Source organism: Pangasianodon hypophthalmus, chromosome 27 (genome assembly GCF_027358585.1).
Source record: "Pangasianodon hypophthalmus isolate fPanHyp1 chromosome 27, fPanHyp1.pri, whole genome shotgun sequence".
In the NCBI taxonomy this organism is placed as follows: domain Eukaryota; kingdom Metazoa; phylum Chordata; class Actinopteri; order Siluriformes; family Pangasiidae; genus Pangasianodon; species Pangasianodon hypophthalmus.
Window position 1 is genome coordinate 4,623,481 of NC_069736.1, and position 26,047 is coordinate 4,649,527.

Sequence of the window (26,047 nt, forward strand, 5' to 3'; positions counted from 1 at the left end):
ATGGTTTTTAAAAAAGAAAAAAAGCAAAAATGTACCTAACGTCTATCTACCAATAAAAATAATTCCAAGAAATTCTATAAATAAATGTGGGGTTATCTTGCGACAAGTCCGTGATCCAAAATATTAAGCAAAACAAACAAACAAACAAACAAACAAAAAAATACTACTCGTATTATTACTTGTAATAATAAAAGAAAATTAAATGTATTTAATAAACATTAATAAAAACAATCATTCGAATAAACAAACAAATAGATAAACAAAGAATTTGTTATTTGTTTGTTTGTTTGTTTGTTTGTTTGTTTTTAAGAAGACGAACTCAATGTTTTGGGATGACCCTGGTTTGTAAAAGGCAATATGACATCTGGTAGATATATCAGGATAAATAAATTAGGGTGTGGTCTGTCCAAATAGTACAAGCGAGAGAACTGAAAAGCTATTCAGAAAATATAAAAGAGGTAGAGGTTATAAAGGCAAATAATACCAGCTATGAGATAATATAGCAGTTTAACAAGGGGGGATGCAAACTTTTGAACCAATATAGCACTCTTTGTGGTTACATCTGTTCCTTGTGATGATGAAGGGAAATTAATGAACTCTAACACGATATTTTGTTCCTATAAATTACATTTATTTGTCTTTGGGCTTATTTGTCTGTAGAATGTACGTCTTATTTGTTCCTTTTTGGTCTGTTCTTATGTTTTATTTCAACAAGACATTACATTTTTATTCAACTGAGGATATGACCACAACAACACGTCCACAACAAAAACCATGACAGCAAACCAAGGCAAAGGACCTACCAAGGAAATGGCAACTTAATCACCATGTACATCCATGATCCAAAATAACACATTTAAACGGTTAAAAGGTTTATGGTTCTGTTCACATGGTTGCCAGAAAACAAACAGTGGAAGAGGTAAAGTTGGATATTTTTCAGTCAAATGTAAACTGAACGCAGTACATTACAGATTAATAATTAGAGTTAATTAAATGGTACCTTTTGCCAAATTGCTAGTAAACTGTACAAACCCATGGTTACCTGATTTAGGTAAATGTGTTTAGACACAAAAATACATTATCTAATTAAATCATTTTAAGCTACACAGCCAACCACTACTCAAATAATCCACAGTAACTTGTTTTATTGTCTCTGTTATACAGCTTGGACATTGATCCATCTCCTGTAGCATTTTATTTCACTTCACTTGTGCTACTGATTATTTGAAATTATAGCTCTCGTCGTCATATTCCAGCTGATCGTCCTGGTCCTCGCCCAGCTGCCCGTAGCGGAACTTGCGGTACACCGTACCATCCTGCCCCATGTACACGATATCTTCATCCTCATCATCCTCGTCATCGTCGTTCTGACTCGTCCGCCCGTCACGCAGATCCACCAGCTGCTCCTCTTGTAAATACCCGTAACCAGACCCGGACCCTCCTGCGTGCCTGGATGACGTCGATGAGGATGATGTCGTACCTCCGCGGAAAATGTCCCGTCCGCCGCTGTTGCCTAGTTTTTCATAACCACGAGCAGGAGCGGTTTCAGGGGTCGGCCGTTTGGAGAAGGAGCGTGCGATGAACACGACTACAATGCCGAGACCCAGCAGCAGCAGGATGGAGGTGGTGATGAAGATGAACATGTTGCCTTGGTGCTCCAGTTCCTCATGGTTGCGGAAGGCAAAGTTTGTGCTGATTACACACTCACCTTCAAGGAAAGAAAACAGTCTGGCTGTAGGTAAAGAGGCGCAGTGACTAAATAGGTTACTACACTAGAGAAAAGGATCCTACTAGCAAACTTTCACACTTGTCGCTTGTTTCTCAACATCAGATGACATCCAGAACTTTTTTACATCCCAACGAATCGGATAACAGATTGGAGAGCGAGCAAGAAAAATAAACATGGAGCACAAAGTGATAGGAAAAAAAAGCACCATCTTGTTAGTAAACAAATACAAGGTGAATTTACGATATGTCAAAAAATAAATGATACAACTAAAAAGAAAAACCTGGCTATTTTTTTAAGACATTCACTAGTATACATCGTGACTTCCAACTTTAACTGTCGCACAAGCAGGCCCTCTTCTCTTGATTTTCTGTCTCCAAAGTTACAACGATAGCAAGCAACCTCCTCAATGCTACAGTTATCCCATGAAATCTTTTTAAAATCTTCATTACTGATAATATATATAATCTACATAGCAAGCTAGGCTGCTAGCTGATACCAGCTAAAAATGGTAAGAGCGTTGTTATGGGTCCAGTGTGTGCATCGTGTGAGCCGCCTTAAGTGATCAATCTCAATATTTTCCGGCTTAAATATTTACTGTATTTTTGCAGCCAAGCTAGCAAAGAGCACTCCGGGGATGGGTATTAGCTAGGAGATCAGTATGATGTTTGTAATGTAAGCTTCACCCACTGGCTGTTTGAAACATTGAATTTGTTCCTGTTTCCATGTTAGAACAATTTCGATTTGCACATGAGCACATCTGTACGCAATATCAGGATATCAGGTTCAATATCAATATTAGGAAACTGGAATAATATCCAATATCAGGAAACTGAAATGCTCAGATTACTATGACGTGACTCTAGTGTGACTTTAATAATAGGCACGCTTGGCTTTCTAATTCTGTAGATATCGTACATGGGACATGATTTAATTTTGATTAGATTTAGCAGTAATTAGTATACCCCTGGTCTGTGTACAGTTACAGCACTCCTCTTGCTCTGCCGTGGTGTCCTTCTCTCCCGCATCCTGGTTCCTACAGCAAGGCAGACAGCGTCCACCAGCGGCTAGGATGAACTGTGCATGGCAGACGGTGCAGTTGTGTGGACCAGGTCCCTGACATGCCAAACATGACTTGTCACAGGGTTTACAATTATAATCCTCCTCCAGCTGGAAAAGAATAGATCACCAAAAAAATGTGCATAATCAAAATCATAGTTCCACTGGAACAAAGCTCCTGGAAGTACACTGCACTTCATATTTTATACTAGTATATAGAGATGGATGACAAATTAAAGGAAAAATGGTGGTTCCTTTATACTGTAGGGGCATTTATTTTTGCTCACATAGGTTGGGTCCATTTAAGAGAAACATCACTGTAAATCAGTACAGTTATTCTGACTTGTCACGTTTATCCTATGATGAAACTTTTCTATCCTCATGGGTGTGGTCACTTCTAAGATGACTCCGCCCCCATCTACCAGGCAGAAGGGCTCACTGAATGGTTTGATGAGGATGAAAATGGAGTAAATCTTATGCTATGGTCTTCACACTCACCCGATCTCAAACTAATTGAACACTACCACTATGAAAACACCAGCTGTGGGAACATCTTTTGAAAGTATGTTTTTTTTAATCCCTCCAGCACAGTTCCAGAGACTTTTGCTGTTCTGGCACCTGTTTAAGATATTTTATGGTTCATTTTCCTTTAATTTGTCAACTGTCAGCGATATATCAGGTACGTGGCGTTAGCATCGAAAGTATTAACTACTATATCTCCAAATTGATACCTCAGACACGTAGTACTCCCCCATGACACAGAGCGAATCACAGGTACCCTCTGAGAGTGAGTCTCCTGGATGACATGAGCTGCAGTCCTTCACCCCTTTACCTGCCAAATATTAGATATAAGATACAATTCTTTACAAGCAGAAATGATCAAAACAACTACAGAAATAAAAACCTGCTATGCGCTATTGATCATTCTGATCATTCATTACAGAAAACTCTTGGGTATATCCTAAGGAACTGTACTTAGCCCAGTTTTGCTGATGATAGCAAGATCTAACTATCCTTCCCTCCAGAGAACACCTCAGCCTCAGAGCTCAACACTCTGAGATCGCCTTGCCTCACACCAAACCATTTCTTGGCCATTTTCTCGACCCAACAGGTCATCGCCATCAAGCTTTGCTTATTGTTGCTGGTATCAAGTTGTGGCAGGACTTTTGGGGTAACAATTGAGATCCACTTTGGCAATCTCCTGGTCTTGCAGGTTTGCTTTGTGTAACATCAGGAAAATGAGACCGGGCTCCCAAGTGGCACAGCTGAAAAGTATTTGCTGTATGTTCTGAGTTCCCAGAGTTCCCAATCCCAGAGATATCCGTGGTCGGGACTCTGAGTGAGCAAACCTGGCTGTGCTCTCTTGGTGGGAGGGATGGCATACTCTCCCCTCCCTGTCAATATGACTGATACTAGCCAATTCTGGGCTTCTGGTAGCTCATGTACAGTATGAATAAGAGGGAAGATAGGGTGGCCCTCCAAGTGTACTGCACTACCTTGTGAAGCAGCCTGAGCAGCAGTTCGAAAAAATGCAGTTGGCTGGCTCAGAGGAAAAATGCACGTGTCTCTGAGGAAGCATTGTTTGCCTTCACCCACATTGGTTTGTAGCTGTTGTGTAATAGAAGAAGAAGAACTATCTAGTGAGTGGGAACTGGCAAATGACCAAATTGGGAGAAAATGGAGTATAAATAAAAAAAAGACAGTTCAGCCAAACATAACAGGGCCAAACACAGATCCTTGAGGTACACCAGTTATCACTTGATCCCTTCTCACTGTTTTTTTTTTCAACTTTATTGATTCTTCCTCATCCTCTAAGAGGCGTTTCTGTACCTGTGCACGTCCTGCAGGTGGCGTGGCAGGGCTCACAGGTGCTGTGGATTGTGTCATGGTAGTGTTGAGATGGACAGGAGGAAACACACCGGCCCTGCTTCCTTACAAACAGCAGCCCTTCTCTGCAGCTCACACACCCCTCGGCTTGTGTACACTCTGCACAGGTTGGCTCACACTGCTCACACACCCTCAACTCTTCATCTGCGTAGTGACTTCAATAGACAGGGAGATGGGCGTGTGTGTCAGTGTGTGTGGGTTTGTGTGCATCTGCTACTTTGCAACAAATATTTAATCAAAAACTAATATTTATCCAAGTAATGTTCATCTTCAAAATATTAATACAGTAAAACACATAAAAATACATGCCATAAAATATGCTCTGTGTGTGTGTGTGTGCGCGAGTCTGTTTACCCAGGCCTGCAGGTCTCCACACACTCCTTGCCCTCTCGATACAGATAAGCTCTGCAGCTCAGGCATTCATGGCTGTGGCGCCCTGTGCAGCTCACACAGTTAGGATGGCATGGCTCACATCTCTGGGTCTCTCCACCAAAGAAACCTGTGGGACACTCGTTCACGCAGGAACCATCTGCAGAATCACAACACAAGCTGTCTGTCAGCAGAGGGATGGAATGACAGTTCTGATCAGTGCGTCCACATTAAAGGAACATGACAGTGTGAATAACAATTCAATGAACATTTTCAGCTAGGAACTCAGAAGCTTAGGTTCCTGCTCCAAAAATGATACTCTTCTGAAGACAAAGAACTATTAGGGCGGAGTTTGTTGTACGAAATATTGACCTATCGATGACCAAACATGAGATTTACTAACCAAAAAAGTGTAACATAAAGCCGTGGTGTATTTTTTTACACTCTGACTCACTCAGCAGGTAGTGGTTCGGGTAGCAGCTGAGGCACTGGCTGTGGTCAGGGCCGGAGCACTGATGGCAGTGTTTGTGACACAGGCGGCATACGCCGTCGCGGTCGCTGTAGTGGTGTGAGGAGCAGCTGGTGGGCGTGGCACAGCGTCCATGCATGTCCGTTCTCAGGCCCTCTGAGCAGCTGGTGCAGTCCGTGTCCAGTGGCCCTGAGCAGGTCCGGCAGGTGCTGTGACACACTGGACAACACCAGCAACAATAAAAGTAATGGATGCCAATTATATTTCAAAGATGGTCAATAATAAACCAATATGATGCATGCATTTACAAAACATTGGTAGATGTAAGAAAAGGGCTTTAAATAAATGTATTTATACCACAGCGCTGTTGAATACTTGATTCTGATTGGTCAGAATATGTTGATTCATTGTTGAAAACAGCAGCTCTGACACTAGTTCCATATATAATATAGTTTATATTAATGCACTCTTTCTACACAGGGACTTGTAATTTAATTGTTGATCTTGTGAACTTTTTGGCGAAGCTTTCTGTAAGAAGACTTTTATTTAGCATTTTTGAAAGGAGTCTCCAGTTTCAGAGGTAAAGCTGTAAAGCAGGAAAGTCTTCTGGATAGAGGAGTCTACGCATTTTCTCGATAGCATGAAAGGCTGGTAAGAGAACAAATCTTTATAGTTGTTATAATTGATAAAAGGAATAAACTTGCTTTTCGTAGATGTTTCAACATTGAATGTAACTATAACTGGATAAAATATAAAGAAAATAAAAATATTTACTCTTTGACAGATTGCTGTGGTATAAGAGGAATAAAACACTTTAGGATGAGCTGTTATAGGAAAATATTCAACTTCGGGGTGTAACAGTAACTTCGTGTCAGTACATTACACCACCTGTCGTTAATTATTTTCCTATAACAACACTCCTCGTTACGTTAGTATTTTACTCCTAATGTACTTTATAGCATATTTTGCTGTCAGTAAACAATTTTTTACAAGCATATTATTTTTAATCAGGACAATATAGTTACTGCTTCTTTGTATGTGTGTTTATGCGTATGTTTATACTCACCCATACACTCCCCAGATCTGCTGTCTCTGTAAGTTTGTGAGGGACAGGCTGACACACACATCCCGCTGTGCAGGGTGCTGTCAGGATCGGAGCAGGAGTCACAGTCGTTAGAGCCCGCCCCATGACAGAGCTCACAGTCTGAGTGACAACGTGCACACACGCCTTCCTCCATATCCTCGTAAAACCCTCCAGGACATGCAGACACACACCCAGCCTCATGCAGAAAGTTCTCTTCACACTCTAGAGGTGGTGAGAAAAAAGAGAACCCTCTCCTTAGGTGTGTGTGTGTGTGTGTGTGTGTGAATATGTATTCATATGCTCTAATTATAATTAAGTGTACCAGTGGGATGTTAAATAACATTACGTGTATATAAACCTGACTTATATTTTTCAGGCATTAAGTAAGGAATGAAACACTTCGGGACATGCTGTTTTAGGAAAATAATCAAAGACGGGGTGGTGTGATGCGGCCTGCCATCAAGCGGAGTCAGTGTTACCAGCCCAAAGGTGATTCTTTTTTTTATGTCCTGAAGTGTTTTATTCCTCTTATACCACCGCAATTTGCCAGTGATTATACAGTATAAATGCCAATGATTACATATTTTATATTTATTAAACAATGACACATTGTACTTTTTATCTGCTATGTGTATGTGCAATGCTGTGGAATGTTCACAAAACAAGTTAGTTCTTGTTAGCACTTGCGTTATCACTTCCCTCATCAGATTTAAAGGAAAGGAAGAGTGCATGTAAGTGTACATAGTGTGCTAAAACTATTTATCATTGTAGCATTGTACATATCCAGACAAGAACTCACAACTGAACAACAGAAATGTAGCACTGTAGAAATGTGTCTCTTTTGCTTACTTGTACACTGGCCTTCCTCGGCACACTGGAGACACCCCTCTGGGCAGGGCATACACTCACCTCCCTGGAGTGTGTGTGCACGGGGACACTCTTTCACACATTGGTGTTTGTGAAGCACTAATGGCTGCTGACAGCTGAGACAATTTGTGGCACTTTGCTCACACGATGCACAACCTGGTGCACAGCTCTTACACACTGCTCCTGCAGGGTAGTAGCCTCTGTAAAACAAAACACACACACACTCACAACTGATTTACAAATATGCATTTATCAAAGAATGGATTTATACATCAAAATGAACATCCATATATAATAGTGGTGATACAAGCGGTAGGCCAGAGGAACCTAAATCCATTGTAGGGAGTCTGAATTCCAAAGTACGAAACTGTGTATGTCCATTCTTTCACATACAGTTTCAAAAGTCAAATGAAAATCTGCTTTTAACCTGGAGCACTGGTGCACACACTGTCCATTCTGCAGGTAGAGGGTGCTCTTTCGAGTAGACAAGCAGCGAGTGCAGCGTTGCTTATCTTGGCACTGGGCGCAACCCTGAGGACACGCCTCACAATGCCAGCTCTCCTTACTGCCAAAACTTCCAGCTGGACAACGCGTCACACACTGCTGTTCAGTACTCATATACCTTCCTGAAACACACACACATACACACATACAACTGAGCTCAAAATCCTGAAATATTGCAAAATAGACCAGTCTGAGGAACAGTTGATCTCTTAAGTAGTGTCTAAGTGCTATATTTTTAGAAGATTGTGGCTTCGAATCTTGGCTGAGTGTCTGACAGAGCAGAATTTTCCTGCTTAGATGGGAAGGACGGCCTTCCATTGACCAAGTGAGGTGTCTGTAAGCTTAATTAAAGCTAGCTAGCATGTGGGAAATTAGTTATGACTAAATTAAAATCAAACAAGATTGAGAAGCATCTTATAGTCATTAAAGGAATACTCCATGATTTTTCAGGATCTTTGTCAGGGTCTATCCAGTTTATCTGATCACCACAGTCAAGAATTTTATTACATTTCTCTACATTTTTGCACACTTATTTTTCGGAGGAAATTACTTGATTTGTATGAATTCTAAGCATAGTCGTGTGGGACTGATGACTCGTTTATATCATAAAACCATTGGGAAAGCAGAAATAACTAGAACTACTTTTAAAAAAAAAATTTATTTTAATTTTACTGTATTGCGTCACTGTTAGACTTATTCCACAGCGCTGCTGAATTCTTGGATCTGATTGGTCAGAGGGTTTTGATTAATTTTGTCTAACAGCAGCTCCAATAATATTTCTGGTTCCAGGGCAAATCATAGGTTTATATTAATGCTCTCATTCTAATACATTATTGTTTCTATAGTAACAACTGGCACAGTAACAACTTGATACATCGACGCTTTCTCTAGGGAGACACTTATTTATCATTTATGAAAGGAGTCTCCTGTATCAGCGCTTTGTAACTGTCAGTAAATTTTCCACTATGGGAAAAACTTTCCCATAGTGTTTTTCTGGTTTCTCTGTAACATGACAAGATGAGATTTTTGTCTTATTTAGTTCAAACGAGAAAAATAGAGGCTGGTGAAGGAATGACTGTTTATAGCGGCTTTAATATAAATGACAGCAGGAACTAACTTGTCTCACAGATGTTCCACAACATTTCAAATATTTATTGGTGCTCAGATTTTCATTCATTTCTCTGTAGATGGAAATTCTGGTGTGTGGTACTTGCACATATGCTACAGATGCAGTAGACTGAGATTAGATATTAAAATGCCAGAGGATTCCTTTAAGGCACAATGTATTTAGTAGAGGAACGGCATGGAGAGATGTTAAAATCATTGAAAGATAAAGATCAGACCTGTGACGCAGGTGGTGCACTGATTCTTTAGTCGACCCCAGCACACCTCACATGTGGGATGGCATGCCTCACATTCTCCTTCATCTGAATGACAGAAAAATTAGAAAATTCACACAAAAAACTATATAGCTGTTAGTTCAAGTCTAGTGTTTGGAAAATCTGGGATCTGGAAAATAACTCCTTAGATTCTTTAAGGTGCCCCAGTTAATATTCTTGTCTTCTTGTATTGTATTTTTAACTGACAAATATCTGATCACTTTGACCACTTTTGCTACGTTAGTTACCGGCTCTGGTCTTTTAAAGATCATGTGGTAAGATAACAGTGTATGTGACTCACCAGTGAGGTAGGTTTTATCAGGACACGCCTGTTGCTCTGCTTCACACTCTCCGTTCACCATTACCAGGCCTTCATTGCATCTAAGACACTCGTCCTCCTCGGGTCCAGTGCAGGTCTTGCAGCCTGTATAACACTCCTCACACTCCTGAGTGTCCTCGTCACCATAAAATCCTTCTGGACACTCACGCACACACTTTCCATCTGCAGGAAACGACAAAGTAACCATGAACATCAGCAATATTACTGTAGCTCTGAATTAAGGTGGTCGGAAAAAGACGCCATAGTTACTTTAGCTATCTTTTAGCTGTTTTAGATAATGAGAAATCTCATTTCCCACACATCTCGCTGCTACAGGATGATTGACAGGATTTCTGTGTATTTGATTCCAGCTAGTCCTCTGATGCAAATACCATGGGATGGCAAATTTGTTAGATTTCATGTAATCACATTCTATTGGCTATCTGCTGCTATGGTGAGAAACAGGATTAACCAATCGGGATCATGCATTTTTACCATTTCAGTTTGAAAGCTACTAGCCAGCTAGTTACACTCTGAGCTCAGGGATATCGAGGTGACAGCCGAGGTTTACTGCAGGAGGAGAAAAAGAAGTGAAGATCTGATAAAAGATCTGATAAAATATCCTTTTCTCCCTTAATACTAGCATGCTATTTGAATAATTATCATTTAAACTTCATATTAATTTGTATTAACATTACAAATATGGCAGGATTGGTTGATCGTCGTTTAAAAAATTAAATGATCAATTCTGAAAATCACCACCACTTCAACTGCTGCCTGGCATCCACAAAAAAACAAAACAAAACAAAACACAAGCTCATCACACTTATGAATATTTCATCATCTCTCCATGAAGTGAATGCCTAGCTACGCCACTGCCACATATCTTTCCTATTAGCGTCACTGTTTTACTGCATAACATCTGATTAATCTCTAAATAATAGCTGAGACTTATTATTAAGGAGTTAAATTCTGTGAGATTGCGTATATCACCAGCCTTTACCAGATAGAAAGAAGTCCGCCTCGCACCATTGGCACTCGTCTTCCTCACAGCTGACACAGTCACGTTCACAGGCCACGCATGTCATCGTGTCCTCCACAGTGTAGGTCTTAGCAGGACAGTGCTTATAGCAGCCCTCCTCATACCTTCACCACACACAGACACACAGTCAACATTTGAGTGCCAGCTAACACAAACGCTATGCTATTTAAGAAATAAAACACAACAAAGTCTGCTATTATACGAAAATAATAGACAGGGTGTTGAAGCAGAGCTACTGTTTCCACCCTGAAGTTGATTATGATTATGTTCCTATAACAGCACTTCCTGAGTGTTTATGCCTCTCATTCTACAACAATTTACCAATACTAACAAATTTGAATTTATTAAAGAACAAAGTCATACTTTTTATCCATTTATAGTCACATTTAATGTTGTGGAACATCTATGAAACGGATTCCTTTTATCATTTGTTATAACAGCTATAAACAATCGTTCCCTCACCAACCAAGTTAATAAGACAAAAAAAAAAAACAGATTGTCATGTTACTGATAAACTGCGAAGCGTGGAAATCTTCTCTCCTGAAGACGGAAAACTTAAAGTTACAGTGTTACCACTTACTATGCACTGACACTGGAGACTCCTTCCAAGGATGGTAAATAAATATCTCCTTACAGAAGACTTCACAATATCAACAGTAACTAACATTTTTAAAAATCTGGTTATGTATAAGTTGTTACTAAAGAAGCAATATCCCACTATGAATCCCAATAAGTTGCTCTTACTTGTAATAGCCATCAGAGCAGGATAGACAGTGTTTGGGATTATCTTTAATACAAGAGAACAGTCAATCAGTCAGTCACAGAGAAATAAACGGTAATAATAATAATAATAATAATAATAATAATAATAGTACTGTGGACCAGAATTCAGAACTTACAGAGCACACACTTCTTGCATCCTTCTTCACAGGCCATGCAGTCATCATACTCCGGGTCCTCGACCTCACCTACATGCACACACACCACACTAAAACATGATAATAAACTTAATAGTTATAAATATGTAAAGTAAGCAGACTGACCCTCTCCACACTCGAGGGGTGTGCACGTTCCTTGGCTGAGGTAGTAGGAGCTGTTGCACTTAAGGCAGTGTGTGGCAGAAGAGCAAAGACTGCAGTGCTCAGGACACGGTTCACATGTCTTCACTGAAGTGTGGAAATAAGCCACAGGACACGCGGTCACACACTCCCCGTCGTACAGGTACCGGTCCTGGCCAAACCTGTCTATAAGTTTAAACAACACAGACATTCACATTTAGCAGCAGTTCAGGGATGGTCCGTTTCCAGTGATTGTGCAAACTGTACATTAGAAGAGATACAAACACAGACAGAGTGATGTATAGGGCTAGTGCATGTTGCTATAACGTAAAGTGGTCAGACTATAAATTTGAAGCCAGAAATGAACATTCAAAAGCAAAAATACACAGAAAACCGTTTATTTATTTATTTTTTTCAGTAGGAGCCACTCACCTTTGTCACAGCTGGTGCAGTCGGATGGACCAGCATCCACACACTGAGCACAGGTGTGGTCACACACATGGCACTGTCCGCTGGACGGGTATTTACCCTCTGAGCAGCGCACCACACACTGGCCCTCGTCCAACAAACTGAGACAAAACAAGAGCAGAAACAACAGGTTTTACTTTATTCTATATAATCAATTTGAAAAAGCTAAAAATAAATCTATACATATACTATACAATATACATGCATATGATAAAACAACATCACAGATTGTAGCTATATGATTCTGATGTATGTTTTAAACATGGTGTCAATTTCCCAGTGAGGAAGAACATCTTTCATGAGAGAAGGATACACCTAAAGTAGGAATGCCAAAAACAAACCCTCACCGGGGGGATGTGCACCAGACGCAGTCATCATTTTTTGGCCCTTTGCACTTAAGACAAGTGCCGTCACATGCATGACAGTTCCCACGGTCATCCTGGTACTCACCTGGGACAAGGACATACACACACACACACAAATATACCCCGTGATGATCAATCCTTTGGTAAAATAACAACATTTGCTAGTTTAAAATGACTGACTCACCATCAGCACAGTTGTGAGTCAGCACACACACTCCATCCTGCAGCATGAGCCCTTCCACACACTCACTGCAGTTCCTTTTGCCTGGCCCTATACAGGCTAGACAACTCACATCACACCTGTGTAGAGCAAGACACATCAACACACATTTCCACATACAGCAGATCACTGTTTAGTAGTGTGGATAACAACGAGAGACTCAAGACAAAGGGTAGGATAAATAAATGAATTAATAGAAGAATAGTAGATTTTCAGGTTAGGAGACAACAAGGAGAGCTGCAGAAGCAGAAAGTAAACATATCATAACCAGTCTAGTAACTATTAATAACCAGGAAATGACTTTAAACACGCTGAGGGCAGTGATACACATCTCAGGCGAGAACACGACAAAGACTAAACATCAGATGCACAGACTTATCCACAAAGACCCACACACACACACATACCTCCTGCAATAGCCCTGAGTTTGTCCTGTGAGGTCAGAAGGGGTTTGTGCGGGATAAAAGCCCTGACTGCAGGAGGACACACACTTCCATTCCTCCATCACATACCCATCAGCACAGCGAGTACACGACTCTAAACCTGCAGCTGAACATAATCACACACAAACACACACACACACACACCTGAAACTAACTGGTTTATTTCTACTACTACTACTACTACTAATACACTTTATGTCGCAGTTCCCTCATCCCATGGCGACGAGTTTGTCTGAGTTTGTTTCGGTTTCTGTTCTAGTCCTATGTCTGCTCTTTAGCGTCTGTAGTTTGCTACCTATCTGTGTTCACCTGTTCTGTGTTTAGTTCTGTTAAGTTTGTCATGCCAGTGTCTCATTGCGAAGTCTTTCCATGCATTTATGTATTGAGTACCTACTGTATATCTGAGCCTCTTTTTTCATGTCTTCAGTGTTAATTCTGTGATGGGCTAGCCCTGATTTATTAGATTTGCCCCAGTAAAGCAGTTTACACACTTGCGTCTTGCTTCTCTGCTTGTTGTACTTTATGTATAGAGCACTAGTCATACCATTTGTAGCTGAAAGATCTTTACAATATTGTAGTAAACATATATAAAATAATAGTAGCATAATTTAAATGAGGGATAAAGCAGAATTTTGGAAACTTACACAAAGGATTCATACTTGATACTTCTGATTTGATAAACAAAGCAACATGGCATAATTACTCTTCTTCTTTCCCTTAAATGCAATACCAAATATTAGTATCTCTACTTTGTCCTGATTGAGGTGTAAAAAGCTGTAGAAATTTCTGACACACAGTTGATGAGGCTGTTGATACTGTGGACATTCAAAAGGAATGAAAATATCTAGCTGTATATTTTCAGTATAGCTGTGAAAGGTAAAACACCTTCCTGATATTAGGTAAAAGTAGCAGGTACAGTTATAAGAGCAGTGGTCCTGCCTTGGGAACTCCACAGGTAGCACCACAGCTATTTTAAAAGGAAATCAAACTTGCAATGTTAAAGGCGTATCTATCAGTCAGTACCTGAGCAGGTGGCACAGGCAGAGTGACATGGTTCACAGGAATCTCTCTGTTCATGATAGAAGGTTCCAGTCTCACAGCTCTTCTGGCATCTGTTTCCCATCAGGCTAAGAAAAAGAGCAAGAGAAAAAAAGGAAATAACAAAAGATATTTAACACTGAATCTAGCATACAGTAAGATTGCCCATGTGTAGTCCACAATGATTTCTCATCTTAAATTAAAGTATTATTAACTTATGAAAAGTTTTTTACCTTGTGCCTTCTGGGCATTCAGTGCAGATACTGAATGACGTACATTTCCCACAGTTGTCGCTACATTTCCAACACACATTCTCCTCTGTGAGACGAATACACACAAATCACACAGATTATTATTAATAGCTTAAAGATTCGGTTGGAAAAAAAATGACTGAAATTTGTTTCATGTCAAATACTTTACTTAAATTTTGCAAAAAAATAAAAACCCTCAAATTACTGGATGTGAATTTGTATCATTGACCAGTAGCACAACTGCTTTTCCATTAACCGCTGAAGGGGCGGTCCTTTGGATTGCAATGTGCAAGATTCTCATTGGAGGTTGCGCTGAGATTTTAGCTTGAGATTTTATATAAAATTTCCGGACTATAATTTATTCCATAAAAACAGGAGCCAATAAGATGTGCACAGTCAGTTTGAATGCTGGATTGGGCAATACAACTACTATATCATTTACTTTCGTCTTTTACCTTGTTTAAGGTTGTCAGGTTAGCTAGCATGCTAGCAACTGATACAGACAGACATGATGAACATGGTCGAATGATAAAAACCCGCAACATACAAAATGCTGTGCATTTGTATTCAAATTCATTTCGAAATTGGATTGCTGTTTTTATTGCTAATCTTCCTGCTTTGGTCATGCCTGTGGCTTAAAACCAGAGAAATATAAATGCACCATTATTCACAGTGGAATGTTCAACAATTTCTTATTCTTTCCAGCCGCACTTCTTTCCGCTGCCCACTTGCCGTGATCGAGGTAATATCCGTCTCCACAGCTGGTCACACAGCTCTTCGTCTCCTGGTCCAGATGGTAGCCAGGTTTACAGGAGGAACATTGATCACCACGGCTTCCTGTACACGTCATGCAGGTAGAGTAGCACTTCTTGCACCGCTTTCTGTCCCCCCAGAAGCCCTGTGGACACTGGGACATGCACGTCCTGCACAGGGATTTATCATCAGATTCACCATCAGTCTTAGGGTCTGATTCAAATGAGCAATCTGTGATATGAATGAAATGAGTGTTATACCTGGTGCCATTCTTGAATTTTAAGTAATAGTGCAAGCAGGAAATACACTGATGTGGAGCCGGTCCCTCACAGCCGTCCTCACTGCATTCTGGATCACAAGAGTCTTTTGCAAATAGACAGGAGGCCAGATAAGACAGAAATGAAGTAGCTGGCAAAATACTTACAGCTCTATCTCATTAAAGTTAATGATTCAGTTGAACAAAGAACAAAACGCACTATTATATTCTTCAGTATCATCATCGCTGGACATCTCAGCTGACCGGGGCTGTTCATGCCGTTTATATGGATGTTCAGAGGTGCCATAAAGCACCAGACTGCATTCTACAAGTTTCCCTAGACACCATGAAGGAAAAAAAACTCATTTGTAAAACCTTTTGAAACTTTTTCTTTACACGATTGTGGCTAACACCTCTAACAGCTTCAGCCACCCAAGTTCTTGACAATATGTTTTTCTAATGGTGTAATATTGCAAACTGGTTTTGGGCACCGAGTACTCGGGCGTTCCTCCTCGGGGATGGAGTGTCTCTGATTTCTAGGATCCAGTCTCCAGCTGCTCTCTCACCCCAGCAGTGTGTGGTCATGAACTTCCACTTCGTAAAGGCATCAGTGGAGTGGTCATTGGGTCTGCGCAAAAACACCAACACATAGTATTTGTTTATGGGAAGCATCCTCCATGAAATTCCCTGTGTAAGTTGTTACTATAGAAATTTTAACTCATTAGAATGAGCGCATTAATACAAGTTAGTTCTATGTGCTGGAAATTGTAGGGTTATCAGATCATTTTGAGCAGGTATTACAGACATTATTTCTGTAATTAAAAAAAAAAAAAAAAAGTTTTGAAAGATAACAGCCAGCTCTTACCGGATGGCGAGGAGCTGAGATTTGGTCCCTGAGGGAGAGGTTAAGGTTATGGCAAGGTCTCCACGGTGTGGGTGTGTGATGGTGATGCGTAGGATTACGTGTTCCAGATACGCCACATGCCTGCCAGGCTGGCCAGAGCAACCTAAAGACTTGTGCGCCAACCGCAACACCTGGCCCAAACTAATCACTCTGGGAGGTGAGAGAGTAAGAGAATAACTGAGGTCAGTCAAACAGTTTATCATTATCAGTGAAGAATATTTTCAAAAGGACATGACGTGTAACATTACCTAGGTTTGTGAACGATGCTCTCGTCACACACATGTTGTGTGGGAACCTGTCGCCACGTCTCGGCCTCTTTCACCATCGCCTCAGCATCCATCAACCCGAATCCATACAGGTGGCTCACTGTTATAGATCCATTTAATAATGAACACTTCCTGTATTACTTTACTTTACAACATGTATATTTCTGTCATTAGAGAAAAATCTGACTCTCATTCAAATAGTAACACGTGCACAATCCTAACATTACGTCCAGAACTGCACACTGTTCACTATATAGTGCACTATTTTGGCAGCCATTTTGTAGCCATGTGTTAAAGCAAGAGAGAATGTGCAGTGCCTTTGTGAAATCCCATAATGCACTGCTTAGGGCTGGTATCTAAGATTCAAATGATATACCCTGTGCCTGAAATGTACAGAATACCCATAATGCTCTTTGCTCTTTGTAGAGGAAAAAACGCTTAGGACACCATTTTGGACACTGGGAGTCATTTAATGACATATTGACTCTATTAATCCTTTATGTCTTATGCATAACTGTACACAGTAAACACACTACATTTTTTAAACTTTAATTTCTTTGACTTTTTTTGACTTTTTGAATTTTGATACAATGTCTAATGAGGCAATTGGTAGTGGATCTTTTGGCTGGGTGATATAAGCACTGGTCCAGCCCCTGTCCTGCACACCCTAGTGAAAAAAAGTATACTTTATTGTATTTGTAATATATTTCCTGTTTCAATAGAACATTGCAAATATTCTAACAAAAAATTGTACTAACTTTAAATATATAAAAAGTGTATTACCACCATGCTTTTACCTATTTTTACCATACAACTTTTAACACACTTTAAAATAATTGTAATTTAGTATATTTTCTAAAAATATATTTTACAAAAATATATATTTGAATTGAAAGTTTATTTTTTTTAAAGTGTATTTATTTGCACTTTATGTAAATATATTTTAGTATTATTTTTAACTGTGTGCTGAAAATGACCATTGTAACAATGCATTGAAAGTTTACTTTCAAAGTACATTATTAAATAACCTGAAGTTGTAGTATACTTTAAGTTCAATTTTGGAGTAATTTTTAAGTGGACTTCTTCATGCTTGCAATTCACTTCATTACTGCTTTCAGAAAGTAATAAAACATATGATAAATGCGTTGAAAGCCCATTTAAAACATTTTTAAATAAAGTGTATGCACTGCACAAAAGGCTACTCTTGTAACTGTGATTTAAGTATTTTAATACATTTATACAATGTCACAGAGAGGTCCAATGTATAAAAATCAATCCATGACTAATTTTATACCAACAGCACACCATACAAACACAAGAAAATGTGTTCTACAGGAAAGTAACCTTTTATCGAATGTGTTTTTGAAATGTTTCAGATGAATTCTGGGCGAAATGAGCAATTAAATTAGCATTAGCCGATGCTATTTTGCTTAGCTTGCTATCAGTGCTGTGGCTGAAGCTTACAGAGTGCTAACAGTTAGCCTACTAGCTAATCCGATAGACTTAATATTGTTTGGGGAACTTAGTTGGCTTGGTATTGCTAACTTCATAGAGCTAGCTATTTATAAAGGCAGCGTTGCAGTTTACACACTTGGTAGTTGATGTTTAACTGTTTGTGCTCTTGTGTGAGGGGATTTGTGCATTTTTTAAAGTTGCTATTCACACTTCTTGTTTTTGACAGCGAGGCCGCGAATTAGCCATCATCTCAGTCTCCAGTTAGCTTAGCCTGTTAGCTAGCTAGCTAGTCGTGTGAGAGAGATAGAGGGGGAGAGAGAGAGAGAGAGACGTTGCTAAAGTTCGGTGCTGTGCCTCGAGATGCCCGCAATGTTGGAAAAGGGTACGACGGAGATTTCAGGGAAAAGAAGAGGCAGAAACTCGGTGAACAACCCGACAAAAAGTTTTACTGCCAACGGCAACAGTAACAATTGTTGGTCAGTGATGAGGAGCACGGAAAGTGACGGGTGGTAGCAGGCCCGGGTTGGCTAATCGGGAGCAGCGGGAGGATTCCCGGGGGGCCGATCTGTGTTTGACCGCGAGGGCCGGTGTTGTCATGCCACTGGGTTGAAATACAGATGTCTGTTATTGAAGTTACATGGTATTTATTGTAATGACCCTGACAAGAAGTGCATTCAGCATTGGGGAAAAAAATTAGTATATTTTTACTCAAAAATAATATATTTATGGTATATTGCTTGTGTGTTTTGAAGACACTCTTAATTAATTTGTAATGTACTTCTAATACAAAAAAGTACACTTTAATATCACTAATCAAGCATGCAATTATCTTACACAGGCATATACTTAAAGTGTACTAAATATACTTGAAGTTGTTCCAATTTAGCACATAAAAGTACACTAAATACACTTAAAGTTATGCTTTACTATACTTAGTACAAAATTAGTTGTTCCAAAATAGCACACTTCAAGTTAACTAATCATTAACACACTTAAAGTATACTGACAATTAGTCTGGCTGCAAGTATACTTAGCATAATTTTCATAATTTCCTAGGGCAGCTTTAAGGTTTCCCTGCATCCATTACATCTGACCTAATTTATAAAGAGTATAGATCCTGGATTGGATTCAAGAAACACTGCTAATGTTACCATAATTTCCTGCTCCATTGGTATGCCAGTCAGGAGCAATTAGGTGGCCCCGGCGTGACGTCTTCACAATGATGTGCTGCACATCCCTCCAGGTCAGCAGCGGACTAATACCGAAGAATAAAAGACAAAACAAACCACTTAGGCATAAATTTCCTACTTCAACATGGGATGTATGCAGTTAGCAAGAAATAAAACAAGATGGAGCGTGCTCTTATAGGAAAATAATGAGCAATGAGGTGGTGTTATATGGCCACCCCAAAGTTGATTGTTTTCCAATAACAGCATGTCCAAAAGTGTTTTATTCCGTTTATACCACAGCAATTTGCCAGTGTAAACATTTTTTACTTTATTAAAGAAAGACACCTCATACATTTTATCCACTTATAGTTACATTTAATGTTGTGGTACATCTGTGAAAGAAGTTCTTGTTCTCACTTACATTATAGCAGCTATAAACAGTTGTTCCCTCACAAGCCTCTTTTTCTCTCACATTATATTAATAAGACAAAATTATTGTCACGTTACAGCTTGTCACGTTATTGAGAAACCGCAAAGTGCAAGGTGTTCACGTTACAGCTTTACCTCTGACTGTTATAAAGCATTGACACTGGAGACTCCTTCCAAAAATGCAAAATAAATGTCTCTTTATAGAAAGCTTTACCATATTTACAATTCTAGAACCAATTATTATGTACTGTGGTAGAAAGATCATTAAAATATGGTCAATTTGCTCATAAAGCACAAACTATATAAAATATACTTTATCTTTATGTGCAGTGGTTGTGTATTACTTTGCCTCCAAAGTCAGAGCGATGATTCCAGCAGCCATGGGGGCTGAGGCCGAGGTACCGGAGTGCTCATCAGTACATCGCTGTTTCAGATCTGTGGTCACCTGCAAAAAAAACCCCACATGGAACCTTTTAGAAAAACTTCTAGATAGAACCCTTTTTAACAAAATAAATTGTTTAATCATCCAACTAACTACTCAGAAACTCTTTAGAGGTCGCAAAGAGGATTCTTTTGCCTCTTGATGATTATAGTTCCCTTTTTAAAAAGTCTTTTTTTGCTAAGACTTGCTTAATTGTGTTGAAATGATGTTCAGTTGAAGCAGATTGTGAATAAGACTCCCGAGATGAGCGCAGGACGGTCTTTACGAATTACAGCAGCAGTTCAGCATCCAGTATCCAGGAGAGAATATGCACTGAAGCAAGGGTAAGACTTGGGCATAAACTGTTTTTGAGAAGTGCAGATTTTAGGATATCCATGTGGGACCAACCACAACGGCAGACCATGAGTCATCAGGTCAGCAGAGCTTGAGCACCTGCCCTGTAAAGATCTCTGCACGGTCTTGATGAATGGTAATCTCTTGTTGTGATCAACTCTAAAAGCTATAAAAGTTTTGACAAGCCTCTTATCAATAAATATGGAAAAAAACTGGAAAATGCACCTTAAACCAGTTTGAATGCAGTGAGTCACTCACAATCCCGAGGCTCTCGCCACTGCTGTAGGTGGAGGCCAGAGTGGAGGAACACTCTTCCAGATACCAGGGCTTGCGTCCACTCCGGGTGGTGCTTCCCACAGAGATGGTGTAGATGCTGTTTGTATAACCGTCGCATGAGCAGTGGTCCTGATTTCTTCCCCCATTTCCTGATGCCCAGACAAAGATGGAACCACGACCTTTCCTGCCCTGCAAGCCAAGGTGTTAGTAATCATTTCAGGGGAAAAAAAATCGCCATATGAGTTTTCACAAACAAACACACAGAACCTTACTTTACGAATGCCGTTTTGTAAAGCAAGACCAGCAAGGCATCCAGGACCATCCACAGTTCCACCGTCATCCTCTGGCCCCCAGCTCGAGCTATAAATGTCGATGTACTGCTGTCTCAGGCTCAGGGATTTGGCCTCCACCATGTCCGTCATGTCACCATCCAACATACGGACACCTAAACATACAAATCGAGGCGCTTAAGGCTGAAAATATCGACTGGATGGAAATATAGAGGTAATGGTTTTCTAATTTGAAGACATACCACCAATCCTGGCATTGTAGGCAATTCCAACAGTGCATAGTGAGTTGTTAGCAGTAGCAGCCACCACTCCAGCACATCTCGTTCCATGTCTAAAAGAAAATAATAATGAGATTTTTGCCAGTTTTTGTTGAATATCTTTAATATGTATTTTTTAGATCTCTTCTGACCTGTTTTCATTTGTTGCATCGTATCGTGGTGTTGGGTCAGCGTCATTCCCGTTAACATCATGGCTAGCTCGTGTGTCCTTATAGTGACACAATAACATAAGTAAACATGTATATATATAATAGGAAACATGATTGCAATAGAATATGGAGTATGTACATAGTTTTGCTTGAGGTCTGGATGTTGCTTCTCTACACCATCATCCACAATAGAGACCACAACTCCTTTCCCGGTGTATCCTCGACTCCATGCAGCCTTAATGTTCATGTCAGTCAGGCAGTTCTGATCACAGCGCTACAGTGGAATATAGGTCTAATTACATGAGAATTCTTTGAATTATCAGTACACTCACATATGTTAAAAAATGACATGCATCTTAATTAAGGCAGTGGATAAAACATACAAATTGCAGTTTCCAAATAGTGAATAGAAAAGCTGTGCTTGACATTAGCCATGTCAAGACTCTTTCATTCAAACCAAGGAACCCAAAATGTATAGCTCTTCTGTTGTGCAATGTGATCTTTGACTGGACAACCCATACTTAGATTTCTAGTTTCTCCTCTGGTGGCCCTCTGAAGTAGTCCACCTCGTTCATGTTTATTACACTGACTATTGTATTTCACATGCACCTTCTCAATTATGTGTCAATCAATGGATCAGTCAGTGAAGCAGACCCAGTGGACACCAATCTAGGAGTGTTTCACCAAGTACAATCATCTGACATGACAGTCACTGATAGACTACATGAATCTACAGTCTGGGCTGGAAAGAAATCAGCCCCAAGCCTCTACTTCATACTTTTTTTCTTTGGTAATTTGTAATAGTTGAAATGTAACAGTTTGAGGAGATATCTCTAACCAAAGAATCTATTTTTTTCTTATGCTAAACAGCTAAGACATTTATTTTAATATTTAATTTGTTCTATTCAGCTCGTTAGCCAACCAGTCAGTTTTTCCAGGTTTATGGTTTTTACACCAAATTGGACTAGCCTCAAAAAACAAGGTTGCAGGTAGAAAAAGCAAGTCCGCGGGTGGTGTTTTTTGGGTTTAACTGACTGAGATCTTGTTTTAAAGCAAATAATCAGAATTAAAAAGGCTATGGTGCAGACGGTGCAGACTGTGTATCTAAGATGTACAGAAACATTTCCGTATTAAGATCTACTGCAAAGATTGGAAGTGGAAAAAATGGTACCAGTACTCCAAAAAAGGATTATTGCATATACCGCAAATCAGAAATGCATTCACACCATGGGGAACTTTTTTTTTCCCATGCAAAGACTGGTAATAAAATCAGTGCAAATCAATGTATACTCAGAATTTTGGGTGGTAATAATCTTAAAATTGTGGTGTGAACAATACTAACAATGTACCACATGTTGTCCCATTTTGGGTCATTAAAGCTGCTGAACTGGGTCTCAGTGGTTCTACTGATTCGTTTCACCCTCTTGTGAAGCATCTGCTGCTGGATCCACTGCACCTTTAACACCAGAAACGTAATGAAATTATATCTGAGGTACATGATTACATACGGTGACACAGCAACACAAATTACAGAAAAGAATTTTGAAAATGAATAATTGAACATGATTAGTTAAGGCTGGCAATTTTGAGGCTACATTAGTATAGTTGTGGGCTGTTGGGCTGATGTGTGTGTGTGTGTGTGTGTGTGTGTTAGTAAGCACATGTCTGTGGAGGTGTAGTTTGACCATAAACTATTCATTGGCGTCTCAGTAACAGCAGACACATGATCTGTGTACCTTGCTTTCCGTGGCAATGAAGCTATGCTTCCCTTTGCTTGCTATGGTGGAACGTTTGATGGTTCTTGGGTGCAGGAAGTGGTAGTGGTCCTTCAGACCCCCAATCTGCAGCAGCACATGGAAAAGAGGATTAGCCTGTGCGTCCAAGACCTGCTCGTGCATATCTGCAGCTACATCATGACTGGCACAGGTATAAATTATGCACTCGAGCTTGATGTATTCCATTGAGTCAATCAGCAGCTCACCTTACACTGCTGATAACCTTACCAACAAGGTGCAACCTGACCTAGGGGAAAATAGTCAGAGCTTAATGCCATTGGTTGATGCTTACTCTCTGATACCATGTGGCCATAGTGCTACTATGCTGACTTGGGCTAAAGAATAACTTAACCCAGATTAAAACATAGCTGGCACATCCTGTAACTGTTACACACAGTGGGCCTTGTTTATTAAGCTGGATACAAACAAACGTATTCATAAATCATCAGTTGCAGCATTTACACCAGAAATTTGGTGTTCATGAAAATCCAATGAGTTTGGAAAATCGTTTGTATCCTACAAGAGTTTTTGAATTTCTGTAAATTTACATATAAGGAGACTCACAAATGTGAACCTCAATTGATAGGGTTCAAATCAAATTTGACACTATATGGGCAAAAGTTTTTGGACATCTAACCATCACACCCATATGTTCTTGTTGAACATCCCATTCCAGATTTAGTCCTCTGTTGCTGTTATAATAATCTCCACTCTTCTGGGAAGCTTTCCACTAGATTTTGGAGCGTGGCTGTGGGAATTTGTTCATTCCGCCACAAAAGCATTAGTGAGGTCAGACACTGATGTTCGTGAGGAGGTCTGGGGTGCAGTCGGTGTTCCAGTTCATCCCAAAGGTGTTCAGTGGGGTTGAGGTCAGGGCTCTGTGCAGGACACTCAAGTTCTTCCACTCCAACCTTGGCAAATGATGTCTTCATGTATCTCACTTTGTCTATGGGGCATTGTCATGCTGGAACAGGTTTGGGCCTCTTAGTTCCAGTGAAGGAAACTGTATTACTACAGCATACAGAGACATTCTATACAATTGTGTACTTCCAATTTTGTGGCAACAGTTTGGGGAAGGAACACATATGGGTCTGATGGTCAGGTTTCCACACACGTTTGGGTGTATAGTGTATATACGAACTAGGATTTTAGTTATTTCAGTCACACACAAATACATTTAAAATGTGCAAAGCTTACTCATTTCATATTAAAGATTTGAAAGAACCAATCCAAAAGGCAAATATGACTAGCCATTGAATTAGGACAAAAGTAATGGCACCCTTAAAGGAGGAAGAGTTAGGTAGTCAACACACTACATTGTCTGAGATACTGTACATTATTGGAAGATTTATCACACACCAAGCTTAGGTGGAACTCTCATCATTTAGTATCATTTTGACATTTTCAGCTATTTGAGCATTGCCTTTTATGGCGTTTTGTGAGCATCACTAAAGGGAAATCAGCTGTGCCATGGTTTGGCCAACTAAAAGATTCACACACAATTTTACTAAATGACTGATAATTAAGGCCCAGTGTTTGAGAGAGTGTGTAAAGAAGTACTAAAACTACAGGAAAAAGATAAGGTGATGGAAACTTTTGCAATGCAACCCCCTGCAGCATAAAAAAATTAAATAGTCCTAAACTATAATCCAAATTAGTCAAATTGCGGTGCTTAGCTGACTAAGGCAGGTATTGTGGGTTAAGGACTTGTCTTGCATGGTTGCACACATACATTATTGAAGAGTTAGTGACCTACTGAGGCCTACGGTCTTGAGTCAAAAGAATGGTCAAATCATAATGTCAAAATCATGACAGATCTGATAAATAAAAGTTTGTTCTTTGAAAATACTGTAGTTAAATCAAATCTTAACTACAGTAGGTGATTGATTATTATTGGCCAAACATGAGCCATCTACCTCAGTAGGCCTGGGACATCCTGTCTGGCCAAAATCTAAATCATTTAAAGTGCAGATTAATCACTCTACAGTCAAAAGTGCTGCGTTAGTTTTATATACATTACCATGTCATTCTAACTATAAAAGTACAACAGGTTTGTATCAATAATCTCCAATATTATCACCAACATCACCATTAACAATCATCTTGATAGTTCTGGCCTATTTGTACTAGCACGAGGATGTGTTTTTTTGATGGTGACTACAAAGCACTTCTGTAAGTCACTCTGGGTAAGGGCATCTGCCAAATGCTGTACATGTAAATGTAAATGCAAAACCAAAAGAAGCTGGTGATCACTGTTTAAAGCCACAGCAGGCAAAATCATGCTTTTTCAGGAAAACTTACACAGCAGTGAGGTTACATACCTGTCCCATATTCAGAAATCCATACTTTTCAGCAATCCGATCTGCATTTTCTTGACCTCCAGTAATTCTTACCGCCCAGTGGTTTGTGAATAATTGTGCCTTGCAAACCAGGAATATGAGTGCAAAAAACATCATGAGCTGGAAAAGCCCTGCAGGTGGTCTCATGCCTAACGGCATCTTCCATTCATTTCCCATCAAACCTCACCACTGTCATATGTAGCTATAATGTTGACAACATTGTAAACTAAGGCTAAGAGGATCAGCAAACACACAGTAGCTCCCTACGGATGTAGTTTAAAGTGTCCTCGGTGTGGCGTGTGTGTATGTGTGTGTGGATGTGAATGTGAATGGCGTGTCCTTAGTGTCTGTCTCAAATTACACCTACGGCACTTCGTAGGGGAGA

The 26,047-nt window shown here is 39.8% G+C and overlaps 1 protein-coding gene and 1 long non-coding RNA gene across 2 annotated transcripts; one reads left to right on the plus strand and one right to left on the minus strand.

Moving 5' to 3' along the window:
* Nucleotides 1-458: 458 nt before the first annotated feature.
* On the minus strand, nt 459-26,047 carry pcsk5a (proprotein convertase subtilisin/kexin type 5a). The gene is made up of 37 exons (XM_026922186.3): nt 25,645-26,047; nt 23,285-23,389; nt 22,891-23,004; nt 21,688-21,822; nt 21,531-21,607; nt 21,364-21,452; nt 21,104-21,276; nt 20,814-21,020; nt 20,125-20,225; nt 19,334-19,437; nt 16,710-16,827; nt 16,423-16,611; nt 16,049-16,185; nt 15,778-15,894; nt 15,562-15,664; nt 15,281-15,471; nt 14,531-14,615; nt 14,283-14,386; nt 13,224-13,365; nt 12,781-12,896; nt 12,579-12,681; nt 12,196-12,332; nt 11,749-11,949; nt 11,605-11,673; nt 11,450-11,492; nt 10,667-10,809; nt 9,646-9,846; nt 9,309-9,392; nt 7,889-8,087; nt 7,444-7,661; nt 6,577-6,816; nt 5,496-5,729; nt 5,027-5,201; nt 4,616-4,827; nt 3,517-3,617; nt 2,692-2,896; nt 459-1,708 (listed from the first exon to the last, which is right to left on the minus strand). Exons 1-37 carry the CDS (start codon nt 25,837-25,839, stop codon nt 1,221-1,223), a joined length of 5,655 nt encoding a protein of 1,884 aa, XP_026777987.3. The 5' UTR covers nt 25,840-26,047; the 3' UTR covers nt 459-1,220.
* Nucleotides 6,732-15,387, plus strand: LOC128317600 (uncharacterized). Its single transcript, XR_008301117.1, has 3 exons — nt 6,732-6,853; nt 6,971-7,083; nt 15,254-15,387. It is a non-coding gene; the product is annotated as an uncharacterized LOC128317600 (long non-coding RNA).